The 19,068-nt window shown below is 44.5% G+C and overlaps 1 protein-coding gene across 2 annotated transcripts in view; it reads left to right on the forward strand.

The window, feature by feature from the left end:
• Nucleotides 1-11,788: 11,788 nt before the first annotated feature.
• DOCK4 (dedicator of cytokinesis 4) overlaps nt 11,789-19,068 on the forward strand; it is a 529,522-nt gene continuing 522,242 nt past the window's right edge. For both annotated transcript variants that reach the window (XM_082254719.1, XM_082254720.1), the window contains exon 1: nt 11,789-12,248. In XM_082254719.1, coding sequence (XP_082110845.1) covers nt 12,212-12,248 — 37 coding nt within the window. In that variant the 5' untranslated portion in view covers nt 11,789-12,211. The remainder of the gene's footprint in view (nt 12,249-19,068) is intronic.

The raw sequence follows: 19,068 nt of genomic DNA on the forward strand, positions 1-19,068 counted from the left end.
GTACGTGATTTTGTGAAGAAGATGTCAGGTGCGTGCGCGCACCGCCGGAGCACTGCTCCCGCTGTGATTGGACACAGTGGGAGCCAATCAGCGAGTCCGGGACCCGCCAATCATTTGGCGGAATGACAGAATGTCAGTCTACCTATGTAAACAAGGCAGACCACCGTTCTGTCACAGAGCAAGAGAGAGATCTTGTGTTTCAGCCAGATCGCTCTTTTCCTCTTGTGCATTCACTCCCCCTACAGTTAGAAAGCACTCCCTAGGAGCACACTTAACCACTTTACGACCGCCCACCGCAGATATACTGCGGCAGGCAGCCACTCCTGGGCAAAGTGACGTAGGAATACGTCACTCGCTCTCAGGAGGCTAGGGGGCGAGCGCGCGCCGCTGGCAGCGCTCTCCCCCCGCTCTTAAGCGGGGCAGCCGATGCGTGTGTCAGAAGGCTCCGATTGCCGACTGACACCCACGACCATTCCCCGCTAAGAGAACAGTCAGCTGTTGTAAACACAGCTGTCCGTTCTTCTCCCGGCAATGATCATAGAGCCTATGTAATCCTTCTATATAGGATCACATGTCTCTATGGTAATTTCAGAAGCCCCACCCCACAGTTAGAATCACTCCCCTAGGCTCACATTTAACCCCTTGATCACCCATAATGTTAACCCCTTCCCTGCCAGTGTCATTATTACCGTAACAGTGCATATTGTTAGCACTGATTACTGTAGTAATGTCACTGGTCCCCCCAAAAGTGTCACAAATATCATTCAGGGGTACGATCTGTCCGCCGCCATGTCGCAGTTCGCAAAAAAATCACAGATTGCCCTCATTACTAGTAAAAAAAAAACCCAGTTCATTAAAAATGACATAAATCTTTCCCATAGTTAGTAGACGCAATAACTTTTGCGCAAACCAATCAAAATACGCTTATTGCGATTTTTTTTACCAAAAATATGTAGCAGAAAACAAAAATTGGCTTAAAATGTTAAAAAACTTAGATTTTTACTCTTTTTTTTTTTTTTTTTTTGAGAATGTCATATAGCAGAATGTGAAAAATATTTTTTTTTTTTTTTTTTCAAAATTGTTTATAGCGCAAAAAAATAAAAATTGCAGAGGTGATCAAATACCACCAAAAGAAAGCTCTATTTGTGGGAAAACAAGTACATCAATTTTACATGGGTACAGCGTCACACGACCACGCAATTGTCCATTAAAATAACACAGTGCCGAATAGCAAAATAGGGCCTGGTCATTAAGAGGGCAAATCCTTCCGATCTTAAAGTGGTTAACCCCTTGATCACCCCTGGTGTTAACTCCTTCCCTGCCAGTGTCAGTTATACAGTAACAGTGCATTTTTTTTAAAGGGTAACTCCACTTTCGTGGGGGAAAAAAATCAGCAAATAAAGAAAAAAAATATGGCGTATACAATTGTGACACAAATCATATTGTAATTGAACGTTATTAAAAATGACCTTTCCTTTTCAATCTGCAGCTGTTGTAATTTTCTGAAAATGCAATGCAATATGGCTACATGGAGCTGTTCTGTACACAGAATGTATACTGACCACACCCCAGAAACATCATTTCCTGTTTGTGTACTGACCACACCCCAGAATCAGTTTCCTAATTGTGTGATTGGCTCACCAATTTTCCCAGAAGTCTGCCTAAGATACAAGTCAGATTTCTGGCATCCCCTGCAACAAAAATGTCCTTTTTGGTGAGATACTCCCAATAGGAACACGTCTAAAGGGATGAAGACCCAGCAGCTTTCCTCATTAGAGCCCTGCAGCTATCACAGCTGATAGATAATTATGAAACCACTCCAATTTGACCCACTCAGCACAGAGGAACAAACAATGATTTCTTCAGAATAACAAAAATTAGAAATCTGCAACAAAGTTTGTTAAAATCCCTACAATGTACATACAGCACCCAGAGGGGAATGTTTTTTTCTCAACAAAAGTAAAGTTACGCTTTAAGCACTGATCACTGTATCGGTGTCACTGGTCCCCAAAAATAGTCACATTAGTTTTTTTTTATTTTTTTTTTTATTGGGAAAGTAAAAAATATTGTTTTTTTTTTTTCAAAATTGTGGTTAATTTTTTGTTTATAGCGCAAAAAATAAAAACTGCAGGTGATCAAATACCACCAAAAGAAAGCTCTATTTGTGGGGAAAAAAAGGACATCGAGTTTTATTGGGTACAGCATCGCACGCTCACACAGTTGGCAGTTAAAGCAACACAGTGCCATTTCACAAAAAATGGCCTGGTCACGTGGACTTTATTAAAAAACAATGTACAGTATATATAAAATAAATCAGCGCTAAAACTCAATCAATAGCATATATAAATAAATAAGTGTATAAATAACATATAAAATTATGTATCTAAAATTGTGCAGAAAATAAATAAATGGCATATGTTGTCCACATAAAATCAAAGTGCTGGTAGTGAATCTTATGTATCCATATATGTGCAGAACAATGCTGATCAGTGGAACAATAAAGTGCACAAGTGAAAAAAAAAAATAATACCAGTATAGTGCTTATGCATATATTGTACAACAACATAAACAAAGTATTGGTGCTTAAAAAAAGTCCAGCTTAAAATATATAGTTCAAAACGATGCAAAAACCACAGCTTGTGATGGTGATGTGACAATCAATTCCAATATTATCACCGATGTGACCGATATCCGCAGTGAATCCAAATACTGATAAAAATGGCCGCTCACCTTAAAGTGAATGGTAATAGGCGTAGCATAAAGACTATGTATCCGGACAAGCCTCAATCAAATAACCCAGGGGGCTGTGTCTCCAGACCAGCCTTTGTCAGATTGCCCAGGGGAAGTGGATGTAGGTAAGCCCAGACTGTGTTCACTCGTCACTCTCCCTCATAGATGAGACCTAGGGATCACACACGCTCTGAAAAAGATACAATCCGAATGACCCGAAGTGACGTCACCCGGCTCCTCCCGACGCGTTGCATCACTGATACATGGCTTTATTGAGGGTTATCCCTTGATAGTGTATTGTGTTCAGCCTGCGTGTGACCCCTAGGTCTTTAACCATGCTGGATGCAGTCTTTTAAACTGTAAGTCTACTTGTTTTAATAAAATCCAAAAAGGTGAGCGGCCATTTCATTCACTTGGTGAAGTGGGTCTATCTTTTTTGGATTGTATACCAGAATGTTTAATACCTGCATTACATCAGTGGAAGATTGGAGCCTTCATTTGCACTTTTACTAAGAACTGTGTTGCAGTGTGTTGAAAAAGTGTTTGAATAAAGGTGAGGAATAGGGCTGCCTGTGCTAAAATAAATCTCCACCCTAAAGTGTCTATATGGATGGGTTTGTCTATATGGATGGATCAAACCCATCCATATAGACACTTTAGGGTGGAGATTTATTTTAGCACAGGCACCGCCATTTCTCACCTTTATTTAAACACTTTCTCAACAGGACCCCACCAATCGGTGGTGGTTTTAGTGAGGGCAGCAGCCTTTTCATTCATTTTATTTACACTTCATATTCTCTTTTTTTCACACATTATTTAAAGTGGTCCACAGTGCGGGGGAACCCCTACATGTGTTGCAATGTGTTGTTCACGTTTTTTTCACTGGACTTTTTTGTTATTTCACAGATATTCCACGTTATTGTGATCACTATTAAACATTAATTATTTCCATTCCTTTGGTTATCCACATTTTTTTGAATTTTGTGGTCACATTTTTTTGTGTTATTCATTTGTGATATTTATGTTTATGTATATGTTAATTGTACACACATTTGCTATACAATAGATTAAGGCTCCATTCACACTACCGCGGCTTGTCAGCCTGACAAGTCACGGTCCGTCGGGGTCCATTGACTGCTACAGGACCCGTTCTAATAGGAGCGACACAAGTCGCTCCGACTTAGAAAAAGGTTCCTGTACTACTTCGGGGCGACCTCGGAGCAACTTGCATAGACATTCATTATATGAAGTCCGTGCAAGTCGTGCCGAAGTCGCGGTGCACGGGACTTCACAGGTCGCCCCCGAAGTTGTGCCGCTGCAGTGTGAATGCGGTCTTAGTGCCACTCCATTTATATTCATTTTCATTGTAGGTATGAGGTGACACTACAAGGAATGACAGCTTTATCCACTGATTATTAGCTTCATATTCAATAATTAGACACATCTGTCGTTTTTGAGTTTTTCACTTTTTTTTTCAAACACAGTGTAGCGCAGGAGTAATACATTTTTTTCACTTTAGGCATTGGTATTGTTCACCAATCTTCAGTTAAAATGACAAGCTGGTGTTAGCACATAAACCCTGCAAAAAAGGTTAAAGCAGTTGTAAGGGTAATTTTTTTTAAATAAAATAATTAACAGGTTATGCTTACCTGCTCTGTGCATTGGTATTGCACAGAGCAGCCTTGGTCCTCCTCCTCTGGTGCCCCTCGCTGGAGCTCTCCGCTCCTCCTGTCCTGCATGTGCCCATATAGAAAGCTGTGTGCTATGGGGTCAGACATGCGGCCACACTCCTGAGCAGGGCTGTGTGTATCTACAGACACACACAGCGTGGCTCAGCCCTGCCCCAACTCCCTTCTTACAGCATTTGACTGTGTGGTGTGGGCTGACCTTAAATCCAATCTGTTTAAATCGGTGTGCTGCATTCTTGAAAATTCCTGCTTGCTGCATCTATAGTGCCCTGTTTGGAAAATACATCATCCATTATAGTCAATGGAAATGCACCAAAAATACCATGTGCTTTTTTAAAGTGTGTCTTTTTGAGTCACTTGTCAATTTTTCCCAGGTGACCAGGGATGAAAAACACATTCAACATGCATGTAAAATGCATTACACATTGTGCTAATTTTTAACCGCTTTAGGACCGCCCCATAGCAGATTTACTGCTACATGGCGGCTCTTCTGTGCAGGATCATGTATATACTGTATATACGTGTTTCTGCACTTCCATCTGCAGGGGGCATGCATGCATGACTTTAGAACAAAGCTGTCTCAGTGGCGCCCGCACACCACTGTGACTTCTGACATCTTCCCTGGTGTTTCTTCTGGGTTCACGGGCTCCGGCGCTGTGAGTGGCCGGAGCCGCGAAGATGTCATTCCCGTGCATAGGCTCTGAAGGTCTGGCACAGTAAGCCGGACCTTTAGAGCGCATGACCCGATTACGTCACCCCTTGCATGCACTCTGAATATCTCCTACACTGTGCAAGTGTAGGAGATATTCACAGTAGGGATAGGCCGATATATCAGGGGCCGATATGCACTTTCCCCGGTATATCGGTATCAGCCCTGGAACTGGCCGATATTGCTGATATTTTTATGATGTCATTCTGCCTTCTTAGGCCACCTCCCTCGCCTTGGACAGCCTCGTCTGGAGTCAGGACTAGTCTCGCGAGAGTGTATCACACAGTGGCGGAGCTAGACTTTTAAAACAGGGGTGGCAAAGGGGTGGCTAGGTATTATTTTGGGGGGTCAATATACAAAGTGTAATTTAGTGTCAGATTCGTCCACCGCAATGTCGCAGTCCCTCTAATGATCGCTGCCATTACTAGTAAAGACAGGATACAGGTGGTGGTGATCAGAGGATACAGAGAGGATACAGGTTTGCCCCCAATGATTATTGCAGAGTCCCACAGCAATGCCCCCAATGATTATTGCAGAGTGAGACAGCCTTGCCCCCAATGATTATTGCAGAGTGCGACAGCAATGCCCCCAATGATTATTGCAGAGTGCGACAGCAATGCCCCCAATGATTATTGCAGAGTGAGACAGCAATGCCCCCAATGATTATTGCAGTGAGACAGCAATGCCCCCAATGATTATTGCAGTGAGACAGCAATGCCCCCAATGATTATTGCAGAGTGAGACAGCCTTGCCCCCAATGATTATTGCAGAGTGAGACAGCAATGCCCCCAATGATTATTGCAGAGTGCGACAGCAATGCCCCCAATGATTATTGCAGAGTGAGACAGCAATGCCCCCAATGATTATTGCAGAGTGAGACAGCAATGCCCCCAATGATTATTGCAGAGTGAGACAGCAATGCCCCCAATGATTATTGCAGTGAGACAGCAATGCCCCCAATGATTATTGCAGTGAGACAGCAATGCCCCCAATGATTATTGCAGAGTGAGACAGCCTTGCCCCCAATGATTATTGCAGTGAGACAGCAATGCCCCCAATGATTATTGCAGAGTGTGACAGCCTTGCCCCCAATGATTTTTGCAGAGTGCGACAGCAATGCCCCCAATGATTATTGCAGAGTGAGACAGCCTTGCCCCCAATGATTATTGCAGTGAGACAGCAATGCCCCCAATGATTATTGCAGAGTGAGACAGCAATGCCCCCAATGATTATTGCAGTGAGACAGCAATGCCCCCAATGATTATTGTAGAGTGGGACAGCAATGCCCCCAATGATTATTGCAGAGTGAGACAGCCTTGCCCCCAATGATTATTGCAGTGAGACAGCAATGCCCCCAATGATTATTGTAGAGTGGGACAGCAATGCCCCCAATGATTATTGCAGTGAGACAGCAATGCCCCCAATGATTATTGTAGAGTGGGACAGCAATGCCCCCAATGATTATTGCAGTGAGACAGCCTTGCCCCCAATTATTATTGCAGTGAGACAGTAATGCCCCCAATGATTATTGCAGAGTGCCACAGCATTTGCCCGCAATCATTGCAGAGTGCCAGCGTCCCCCCCCCCCCGTGAGACCGGCTTACTTACCTCATGGACGGACGGTCATCACAGCAGCTTCTCATCGGTCCGCGGCTCCCTGCATCTTCTCAGTCCTCCCGCCGGCGCCTCCTCGACCAATGGCACGGCGTTTGCCATTCGGCCAATCAGGAAGCGGGAGGACCCGCTCCCTGATTGGCCGGAGGAGGATCCATGTGACAATAGCGAATTTTCATTCGCTATTGTCACAGAATGGGCGGGCTCGGCTTCGGGACGCACTGCTCTGCTGCTCCCTGACCCTGGCCGCCAGCTTAGAGGGATGAACCGGCTGATCCCACCACTGCCTGTGATTCCTCTGCTGCCAGCCAGGATCGGGGTGGCAACAGGGGTGGCAGGGACTTTTTCTGGGGTGTCAATTGACACCCCAGCTAACCCTCTGGCTCCGCCACTGGTATCACAGCTATACACCCACCCACAGCAGCCCGGTGCCAGCCAGCCACCCACATCCACAGGTCCTGTACCAGCCAGCCACAGGCACTGTACCAGCGAGCCAGCCAGCCACCCACAGGCCCTGTACCAGCCAGCCACCCACAGGCCCTGTATATGCCAGCCACAGGCACTGTACCAGCCAGCCAGCCACCCACAGGCCCTGTACCAGCCAGCCACCCACAGCCCCTGTGCCAGCCACCCACCCACTACAGGGAGCCAGCCAGCCACCCACCACAGGGTGCCAGACAGCCAGACACCCACAGACAGGGTGCCAGACAGCGAGCCACTCACAGGCCCTGTACCAGCCAGCCACAGGCACTGTACCAGCCAGCCGCCCACAGGCCCTGTACCAGCCAGCCACCCACAGCCCCTGTGCCAGCCACCCACCTACCACAGGGTGCCAGCCAGCCAGCCACCCACCACAGGGCGCCAGACAGCCAGACACCCACAGACAGGGTGCCAGACAGCGAGCCACTCACAGGCCCTGTACCAGCCAGCCACAGGCCCTGTACCAGCCAGCCACAGGCACTGTACCAGCCAGCCGCCCACAGGCCCTGTACCAGCCAGCCACCCACAGCCCCTGTGCCAGCCACCCACCTACCACAGGGTGCCAGCCAGCCAGCCACCCACCACAGGGTGCCAGACAGCCAGCCACTCACCACTGGGTGCCAGACAGCCAGCCATCCACCATAGGGTGCCAGCAAGCCAGCCACCCACCACGGGGTGCCAGACAGCCAGCCACCCACCACAGGGTGCCAGCCAGCAAGCCATTAAGCATTAAACAAAAATGAACATGTTCAATACCAGATTTGTGTCAAAATTTGTCTTTATTTTTCAAAACTTTAAATGTACAAAATATCGGGCCATATCGGCCGATTCCGATTCGTTGTGATCAAATTATCGGTATTGGTATCGGCCCTGAAAAAACCATATCGGTCTATCCCTTATTCACAGTACCTCCAGGTAAGCCTTAATATAGGCTTACCTGCAGGTACAAGTAAAAAAAGAGAGTTTACTTCCACTTCTGGACCGGAAGGTATTTGATTACCTTTGCGATTTTTATCTATTGCACTATAACCAAAAAAGAGAGACAATTCTGAAAAAAAAAACACAATATTTTTACTTTCTGCTATATAACATTCCCAATAAAAAAGATGTAAAAATCTATTATTTTTACAATTTTAGGCCAATTTGTATTCTGCTACATATTTTTGGTCAAAAAAATCCCAATAAGCGTATTTTGATTGGTTTGCGCAAAAGTTATCGCGTCTACAAACTAGAGGAAAGATTTATGTCATTTTTATCTTTTTTTTTTGTTTTCTTTTACTAGTAATGGCAGCGATCAGTGATTTTTTAGTGGGACTGCGACATTGCGGAGGACAGATCGGACCCCTAAGTGCCGGTTCACACTGATCCGACTTGGACCGCGACTTGTCAGCCTGACAAGTCGCGGTCCGTCGCGCTGCCATTGTTCGGTACAGGAACCATTCTAATAGGAGCGACACAAGTCCTGTACTACTTCAGGGCGACCTGGAGCGACTTGCATAGACATTCATTTTATGAAGTCCGTGCAAGTCGCGCTAAAGTCGCGGTGCACGCAACTTCACAGGTCGCCCCTGAATTCGTGCTGCTGCAGTGTGAACCGGCACTTACTGACATTTGTGACACTTTTGGGGGAACCAGTGACATTACTACAGTAATCAGTGCTAAAAATATGCACTGTTACTATACTAATGACACTGGCAGGGAAGGGGTTACCCAGGGGCGATCAAAGGGTTAAATATATGCCTAGGGGGTGTTTTCTAACCGTGTGGGGGATAGACTTATGGAATCAACACAGACACCTGTGTTCCTAAATAGGAGGATCACAGGAACCCTGTGTTGATTAGTTACAGAACAGCGGTCTGACGTGTTTACAACAGCAGACTGCCGTTCTGTCTCCACAGGGAGAGATCGCGGGTGACGGGCGGCGATCGTGGCTGCTGGCCCCACAGATCACCTTTCCCGCTGGCAAATGGGCATGTGCGCCCCCATGATCGCTCCCAGGGGCTGATCCCTGAGGTACCCCCCCTTACCAGTGGGGTACCTCAGGGATCTGTACTGGGACCAATTTTGTTTAATATCTTCATAAGTGATGTTGCAAAAGGCCTCGATGGTAAGGTTTGTCTTTTTGCTGATGACACAAAGATATGTAACAGGGTTGATGTTCCTGGAGGGAAACGCCAAATGGAAAAGGATTTAGGAAAACTAGAAGAATGGTCAGAACTCTGGCAACTGAAATTTAATGTGGATAAGTGCAAGATAATGCACCTGGGGCGTAAAAACCCAAGGGCAGAATATAGAATATTTGACACAGTCCTGACCTCAGTATCTGAGGAAAGGGATTTAGGAGTAATTATTTCAGAAGACTTAAAGGTGGGAAGACAACGTAATAGAGCAGCACGAAATGCCAGCAGAATGCTTGGATGTATAGGGAGAGGTATAAGCAGTAGAAAGAGAGAAGTGCTTATGCTGCTGTACAGAACACTGGTAAGACCTCACTTGGAGTATTGTGCGCAGTACTGGAGGCCATATCTCCAGAAGGATATAGATACTCTAGAGAGAGTTCAGAGAAGAGCTACTAAACTAGTCCATGGATTGCAGGAGAAAACTTACCAGGAAAGGTTAAAGGACCTTAACATGTATAGCTTGGAAGAAAGAAGAGACAGAGGGGATATGATAGAAACTTATAAATACATAAAGGGAATCAACTCGGTAAAGGAGGAGAGCATATTTAACCACTTAAGCCCCGGAAGATTTTACCCCCTTCCTGACCAGGGGGTATTTTGCGATTCGGCACTGCGTGACTTTAACGGACAATTGCGCGGTCGTGCGACGCTGTACCTAAACGAATTTGACGTCCTTTTTTTCCCACAAACAGAGCTTTCTTTTGGTGGTATTTGATCACCTGTGCGATTTTTTGATCACGCGCTATAAACAAAAAAAGAGCGTCAATTTTGCAAAAATAACAATATTTTTCACATTTTTTTATATGAAATTCCCCCCAAAAAAAAAGTAAAAATCAAAATTTTTTAAAATTTTCGGGCCAATTTGTTTTATGCTACATATGTTTGGTAAAAAAAATTGCAAAAAGCGTATTTTGATTGGTTTGCGCAAAAGTTATCACGTTTACTAACAAAGGGAAAGATTTTTGTCATTTTTGTTGTTTTTTTTAACTTTATTTGGGAGGGAGGGGCTGTGTGTATCCCTAGGGGCGTGCTTTCTACTGTGATTGGCTGTGGCTTGAGCTCTAAGGACACTGATCAACGGATCTACATACTAGATCCGTTTGATCAGTGTCTTTACAGCGAGGAGAATGACAGGTGGCTTGTTTACACAAGCTGCCTGACATTCTCCCTCTCCCCCGCCGATCGCCGAGTGACCGGCGGACATCGGGTCCGCTGGTCACACGCGCGGGGGGGTCCGTGACCACGCGGGAGCGGGAGGGCGCCTCCGGGGGCGCGCGCTCGCTCCCTAGACCCTCACAAGCTAGTGACGTAGCCCTACGTCACTTTGCCTGTGAGGGGCTGACTGCCGACGTAGATCGGCGTTAGGCAGTCGGCAAGTGGTTAAAAGAAGAAAAACTACCACAAGAGGACACAGTTTTAAATTAGAGGGGCAAAGGTTTAAAAGTAATATGAGGAAGTATTACTTTACTGAGAGAGTAGTGGATGCATGGAATAACCTTCCTGCAGAAGTGGTAGCTGCAAATACAGTGAAGGAGTTTAAGCATGCATGGGATAGGCATAAGGCTATCCTTCATATAAGATAGGGCCAGGGACTATTCATAGGATTCAGATATATTGGGCAGACTAGATGGGCCAAATGGTTCTTATCTGCCGACACATTCTATGTTTCTATGACTGGCAACTTTCTGCCCAGGGGGCAAGTACAAACCAGAGGCACATGGTGCAACGACTTGGTCCCCCTCTCACTCTGCCTCTTCCCGGCCTCCTCCTGACCCCCATTCCAGCCTCAAGCTCCGCTCCAGGTACTCTCTACTCACCGGCTGAATCTGGGTTCCTGACCTGGCCAGCAGGGGGCGGTTAGAGGGAGCTGGGACAGCTCGGTTAGGGCTGGAGGAGAGTCTCCAGTGGGGCATGGAACCGGCCTCTGTTTAGACACAGTTTACACCATGCATGCTGGGACTGCAGTGGTGGGGACTTTTTACTTCTCTTCACCAGAAAACTTTAGGTACGTCTGTGGCAGAAGCGGTGCAGCCTTTTTACGGGGCATCAGAGCGGCCCAGGGGGCAATTGCCCCCCCCCCCCTATGCCCCAGTCCTCCCCTGATCGCTTCCGCGAAGCGATGTATATCTGCAGCTGGTCGGCAAGTGGTTAATAAGGCATTATGGGAGGGGGGTTGCCAGCCATGTAAGGGTTTATATACCATAGCAAGCTGCTGCTAAACGAAAGGGTTAACAACAGGAGATGAACGGCTAGCGCTGAAGGGGTTAATAAGAAAAAGGGGGCGTTGCTGAAAAAGTGACGCGTCTCGGCCAAGCTGCCTCCTGCAACTACCTTGCAGCAAGAGGAGGAGGTCGGGAGCGCGCAGAGCCTGAGAGGCGCGCATGCGCAGTAGGGGAAGCGGGGGGTCCTGTACAGCGGCGTGCCCTGCAGCCCGTTCTTGTAGCGTTGCATTTCTCCTGGTTACCAGAACAATGAGCCCAGTGCCTGCGGAGCGCTAGCTGCGTGCCTATGGCGCATGCTCCTGCTCGGGGATACACGGGACAAGCGCTACACTGACAGAGAAGGTGACGGGGCACACAAGTTGCACAGCATTGGCAGGACACAGCACACCAGGAGCAGTCAGGGCACCGTGCCCGCGCCTGGCACCGCTCAGGACTGAAGGGAAGAGCCCGGCTCCGCTGACAGAGGGGGTTTGTACACAAAGACAGCACGGAGGAGGAGGGGGAGGCAGTCCACACAGGAGCTCTGTCACCAGGAGGGATGTGTGCCTTCCTCTGATCCACAAACACGGCCATCACAACACTGGAGACATGTGGCTACCCACGGAGCACGAGAAGTACGGCGTGGGTGAGTGATCCCCCTTCTACCTCCATCCATACACTATTCTCCTCTATGGGGGGGGGGGGGGGGGAGGGGGGAGATCCATCACATCTCATACACAGCTTAGTGCTGGAATCTGATGACAAGGGATCACCAGCATCAGCGATCCTTCTGACAACTTTCTTCTACAGATCAACAAAGAGAGATCCCCCCTTCTCCATAGACACCTGCATGTGGGGGGACCCCTCACTCCATACACCCACTATATATAATCTACTCACTCTTCAGGCCAATGGCATCCTTTGTAGCCAGCTGCTCTCTACAATGTAAACACATCCATTCCAACTTGTATCTGATACATTGTTGGCTGCTATTCTCATGATCTTGTGGTGGTCATACATGACACTATAAACCGATCATTCACCTAATTCGATCATTGTTTCATTCTCCTGTACCTTGATCAATCAAATCGATTGATTCCATGCATAAGTCGATCAGATCACCTTTTGTGCCACTGAGCGATCGGTAGTGGTGAACCGCAGAAATCGCTTAGGGTGCAAAAAACATTATTGATCTTCCTATTTTTTTTTGCCACAACCAATCAACATGAGTCAATCAAAGCTGTCACTGTGGGGGTTGATTTACTAGAACCGGAGAGTGTAAAATCTGGTGCAGCTCTGCATAGAAACCAATCAGCTTCCAGCTTTTATTGTCAAAGCCTCTTTGAACAAGCTGAAGTTAGAAGCTGATTGGCTACTATGCACAGCTGCACCAGATTTTACACTCTCCGGTTTTAGTAAATCAACCCCCATAGTGACAGCTTTGATTGACTCATGTTGATTGGTTGTGGCAAAAAAAAAAAAATCAACCCTTATCTGTCAATCGATGTCTGATTCGATCGCTTTGTCGCACTTTGTATGGCCACCATAACACACATCAAATCTGAAATTGAATTACTGATCTACTACTGTTATTATTATACAGGATTTATATAGCGCCAACAGTTTACGCAGTGCTTTACAATATAAAGGGGGTCAGTACAATTGCATTATAGTTCAATACAGAAAATCTAGGAGGGCCTAGCTCATATATAACTGTCTGTCTGTTCCAGCGTTGGATAACAGTAAACACTTTATAGTATTCACTGCAATTAAATGATTTTATCCAGCTGCTGTCCACAAATTAAATATCCAATTTAAACCGATCTACAATAACTTGTATCTATTAAAGTGTTGGCTGGCAGTACTACATAAATATTTTGTAGTATTAACTGCAATTCTTTTATCCAGCTGCTGTCCCCAAATGAAGTATTTGATTCAAACTGATCTCTTCTAACTTGTACCAATTATAGTGTCAGCTAGCAGTACTAGATAAATAAATACTTTGTTACATAAAGTGCAATTGAAATCCAGCTGCTGTCAGAAACAATACAATGTAATTACTGATGTATCTGTTTGCAGCATAGCAGTAAACACAAAGGGGGAATCTACTGAAACTGGAGCAAGCTGTGCATAGTAACCAATCAGCTTCTAGCTTTAGCTTGTCCAGTTAAGCTTTGAAAATGAAAGCTAGAAGCTGATTGGCTGCTCCAGTCTTGGTAAATCCCTCCTTTAAGAAATAAATGCTATTGAGTTATTTTTATCCAGCTGCAACAATGGCGTCAGATTTCTAACAAATGGGTTTTTTGGTGGATAGGTATAATCTGATTGGATGATCTAACCCTATTGGATGACTGTTCTCACGTTTTGTTTATTTACAACCTAGTTGGATGCTGTATGGGGTTGTTTTCGCGATTTTTACTTTTTTCTGCATGTGACTTATGATAATTGTGTACATTTATAAGCTTTGTTGTTTTATATGCACATTTGAGTCTACATTTGATTTATTTTAGCACTTCACTGTTAGTAGGTATTATTATTATTATTATTTCAGGTACTTATATAGCGCTGTCAATTTCCGCAGCGCTTTACATATACTGTATATATTTTTATTTCTTATCATCCTGATTGCTAGACATCAAAATTACATTCTGTTGCGTCTTCATATTGGGATCGGTTGGAAGACGTACATTTCTAGACATCGTTTGTGTTGATCCTCTGATTTGATATATTGTGTATGATGATTACCAGTTGCTGATGACAGGTTTAGGTGACCAGATCTGTCATGAATGGCCTGTCAGATTTTTTTTTTTTTTTTTCTGAGGCCTCCTAAGGCCGGTTTGTTTTCATCTTTGAAATGGTGTTGTGATAAAACCCAGTTGATCCCGGCGTTTTGAGCTGCCGGTAAATGACCACAGTCTGGGAGTTTCTTTGCATTGTTTCAGTGTTTCTCTTTTGTTACTGCTTTTGTTTGTTTGTGCTGAGGGAAGTGTTGTGATTGTTGACATGATGTGAGGTCTGTTCTGTGGGATGTTATTTACCAAGTCCCGCCTATCTCTCCCAGCAAATGGACCCCTCGGAGAAACCATCACAAGCATCCTTTGTACTTGGTGGCACATATTATGGCAATATATTGCTGCTTTGCTTTAGCAAAGGGGGAAACAATGGCTGGAGATCAGTCTGTCAGTCCATGGCCCATTAATTTGTGCGACACCAAAGAGGTTAAGCTCGTCGGCAGATATTATAGCAAAATCTTCAATATCCAGTGCTCATTTCCTATAGAGTCGCTGCCATCTGCCCCGGTTTCTTTCCGTTTTACAGTCTCTTTTAGATCATTGACAGACCATTTGCTTAACAATGACCCATAAATAACATTTATTTGGAGCCCTTCATGTGGGAGCAGATTCTATTTTTCGTTTACTAGCTCTTTTTGTTATTTTTTATTTTTTAAACAAGGACATTGTTTTTGTATAATGTATAAAAAATAATCATTAAAAAAGTCTTTATATTTACACAACTTGTGTTAAGCTTGCTGTAGAGAAAGTAAACCTGTATGGGCCAACCCACTGTTCTACCTCTGTATACCAGGGATATTGGGATGCTTTTTGGCATTTTTATGTTAAAAAAACAAAAAACATAGTGTCTGATATATTTGTCGATGCTGGTCTTGGCACTAAAGTATAATACTGTTCACGTATGCAGTTATGGAACATATTTTCTGATATAGTTTTTGTAAACCTTGTACATTCATTTTGTACATATGTCTTTTAATGTTTTGAAAGTTTAAATTATTTTGTGAGCTTGTATATGTTTTTTTTTTTTTTTTATTTAATATTGAAAAAGATTTAGATACGAGTGTCTAGTACAGCAATGGCAAACCTTGGCACCCCAGAGGTTTTGGAACTACATTTCCCATGATGCTCGGCTACACCGCAGAGTGCATGAGCATCATGGGAAATGTAGTTCTAAAACATCTGGGTGCCAAGGTTCAACATCATTGGTCTAGTAATGGGCCATACACACTATAAGATTTTCTGAAGACTTTTTCCTTTTAGATTTACCAAAACCAGATAATGAGGTCAAACCTAAACACTTTCAATTTGTATGCAATCTGACAGGCCCTTGCACTACATAGAAAAGGTAAATCTGAAGGAAAAAGTCTTCAGAAAATCTTATAGTGTGTATGGCCCTTTAGTCAATTGGTTTTATGTAAAGCTGGATACACACTATCCAACTTTTGTGGTTAGATTCCCTTCAGATTTACCTTTTCTATGTAGTGCAAGGGCCTGCCAGATTGCATACAAATTGAAAGTGTTTAGGTTTGACCTCATATTATATGGTTTTGGTAAGTTTAAAGGAAAAAGTTTCAGAAAATCTTATAGTGTGTATGGCCCATTAGTTCCCCTGTACATGGAATGAGAGAAGTTGTGAAAGATGTAGCCGGTCAGAATGTTGCAATGTTGTATTCCAAGCACTGACCATGTCACAAAAGATTGGCAGCCCTGAAACCATTTGTTATTCTGAGATTAGAGGTTCTCATATACATGGAAGAGTTATCCTGTATGGCAGGGATCCTCCAGCTGTTGCAGAGCTACACATCCCATGAGGCATTGTAAAACTCTGACATTCACAGACATGACTAGGTATGATGGGAATTGTAGTTCCTGAACAACTGAAGGGCCATAGTTTGAAGACCCCTGCTGTATGGTTTTGTTGTAGGACATGGTGGGATGACTTGCTTTTTCTCATTCATTTAAATGTTTCATGTTGTGGCACTTCAAGCCTGGTACACACTAACAGTTTTCATTCGTTCAACCCAGCGGGCTGAAAAAAAAAAAAAATGAAGGGCTCAGGAGGAGCTGCTGTACTAACAATTCAATGTTAGTACAGTGATCCTCCCTGCTGAGCTATATTGTAGAAGAATTGTAGGGAATAGAAGCCACCCCCCCCCCTCCCGCCAGAACACACACCGGTCAGCGTTCTCAGCCATTGGATGGGAGCGCTGATCGGCAGATCTTTTTCGGTCATGTCCCTTCAACAGAAGCCTTCTGTTGGACCAGCTGCCGTACACATGGGCCGAATGTCGGTGGATTTTTGTTGAACCGGCTGATGCTGCCTGATATTCGGGCCGTGTGTGCAAGGCTTAGTTGTCCAATATTTTTATTATTAAAGACTGCACACAGTTTGTTTTATAAGAAATGTCTACTTTGAGAAATACGTAGGCTGTTATTGCTGCCCTATTGCCTGGCTGTCTCTCGCTTCAGTAACTTGAGTTACTGACCTGGAACAAGCATGCAAATTAGAGAAGTCTAAAAATGCTGATCTGCATACCACTTCTACTTCAATATTAAAGCCCCTGAATTGCATCTCAGTGAGTGCAATATACAGGGATATGGGAAATAGTATTGACATAAACATACACTCACTCAACACAGGTTGAACTGGATGGTCTAATATTATTATTTTTTTATTCAGCCTTACCAACAGTGTAACAAAGTATGTAATTGGTACACCAGTTGACCTAGAACAGGAGCTGGCCATAGATGGATCAAATAACGTATGGGCAGATGGGGAAGTCCCTCTACCACGTAACAAAGCACGTTGGAGGCAGAGCCACGTGATGTCATAACACCCGATTGTTCGAGATCGGCCATCTTTATATATCCTCTCCATAGATGTCCATGCTTAAGAGGGCAATGTGCATGTTCTTTAAAAAGGGGATTCTGTCTAGTGCACACATTTGTGGATAATGTTTTAATCTTCTGGTTAAAACGCTTTTTAATGTGTTCATACCACACTGTGGAGGTTCTTGTTTTCTGTGTTTCCTGTTGAGTGGGACAGTTCCTGAGCTGCAGAGTGAATTGAGACCTGTCTTGTAAGAATTGCTGGAGTGACTTGACTTAAGTGTCTGGGGAAGCTTTGGTTGACCTTACCATTGTGTGGGTTGACTTGTGAGGTAAGAGGCAGCAGTGACAGGTGGTGGGACATAGAGGTGGAGCATTCTTCTTCTTCTTTTTTTTTTTTTTTTTTTTTTTTTTACGGAGCACGCATGTAAAAACGCATTAATATCATTGTGGAAATACACAGTTTTAAGGGGAAGATTGCGGACTATTATCTAAATAAGGACTGATGCATAGTAATGATTATTTGTGGTTGATCGATCAACTTTGGTACAACCAGCATGTCCAATTTTTCATGTAATTATTGCCAGCAGCTTTAGCCGCTAACAATAATCGCTGTGTTTTCTCCCTGCAGGGACAGCTCCCCGTGCCCCTGTGGTGGATCGCTTTTCAGTGTGTGTGTGTGTCTGACAGGCAGAAAGGAGGGATTATATCTTTTTTAACCCTGACAATGCTGAGCTACCATGATACAATAGCATGCATTACACAGAGTTACAGTGTGATTGTGGTGGGGGCTATTCACCTGAATGGGTTACATTTAGTGGTGGGTACTGCCTGACGATTGTCACAGGAGGTTGAGGCTTTGCTGTGGCTGAAAAACATCTCAGCTGTGGCATGTCCTTGTTAATGTAGATGGCTGGAGGGTAAAAAACTGGCAAAGGAAAACTCCATGCCTCCCTTAGCAAGAAACTAGAACTTTAAAGTGGACCTTCAGACAGTGTTTTAGTCTTGGATAAAATGGGGAAAGATTAGAATGTCTGGTAATTGCTGTTCCCCCAGTGAGATATATATATTTTGTTTGAAGATTAAATCCAGCAGAACCAGACTCCAGAAGCTATGCTTTAATTTTGTTTTTCTCTTTATATTCTTCTTTCTTTTTATAACCTATTTCCTGTCTCATTCTCAAAATATTTCTCCTGTGTTTTATTCAGTCAGCAAATACCTCCTCTGAAGCTTACCGTTTCAGGTTGAGGCACATCCTTCAGGGTGATGAAGCCCCTCAGGGCATGTTATTAGGCCTCTTATAGTTTGGTTTGTCCTGTGCATGGTTAGTGACATTTACTTTGTATACATTGCACTATATTTGATACAAATCACTGAAGATACTAATTGGCTTTAAAGCTGAACTCTTGGAAAAACCTTGGAAAAGTCTTGTGTTGCAGTGGGGCAGAACCTGCCCTGCAAGGGTTAACTACTTGATCATACTAAGGATACCGGGTAGAGCCGTTTTAAGCTGGCCATACATGCATTGACATTGATCCAGTTCAGCAGGGACTGTCGGAATTTCGATCTATGTATAGGCACTGTGGTCGTTTGAATGGCTCGATCATATTTTGCCTGCTTGATCAGCGGTGCAGGCTATAGACCCCATTGCTGATCAGTGTATGCTGATGGCGTGGGGGTCTCCCGCTTTTTAGAATACAATGGCTCATTGGGGAGGATTCTCCCATCCACATTAAATGTGAAGATGGGAGAATTGGGTCAGTTCTTTTTCTTTCAACCCACTGAATGAGGAGGGAAGACTCCTCTCCTCTATTGGCTGTCTTTTTTACCCTCTCCTATGCTCCT

The sequence above is a fragment of the Pelophylax lessonae genome (assembly GCF_965119305.1).
Source record: "Pelophylax lessonae genome assembly, chromosome: 4".
Classification (NCBI taxonomy): Eukaryota; Metazoa; Chordata; class Amphibia; order Anura; family Ranidae; genus Pelophylax; species Pelophylax lessonae.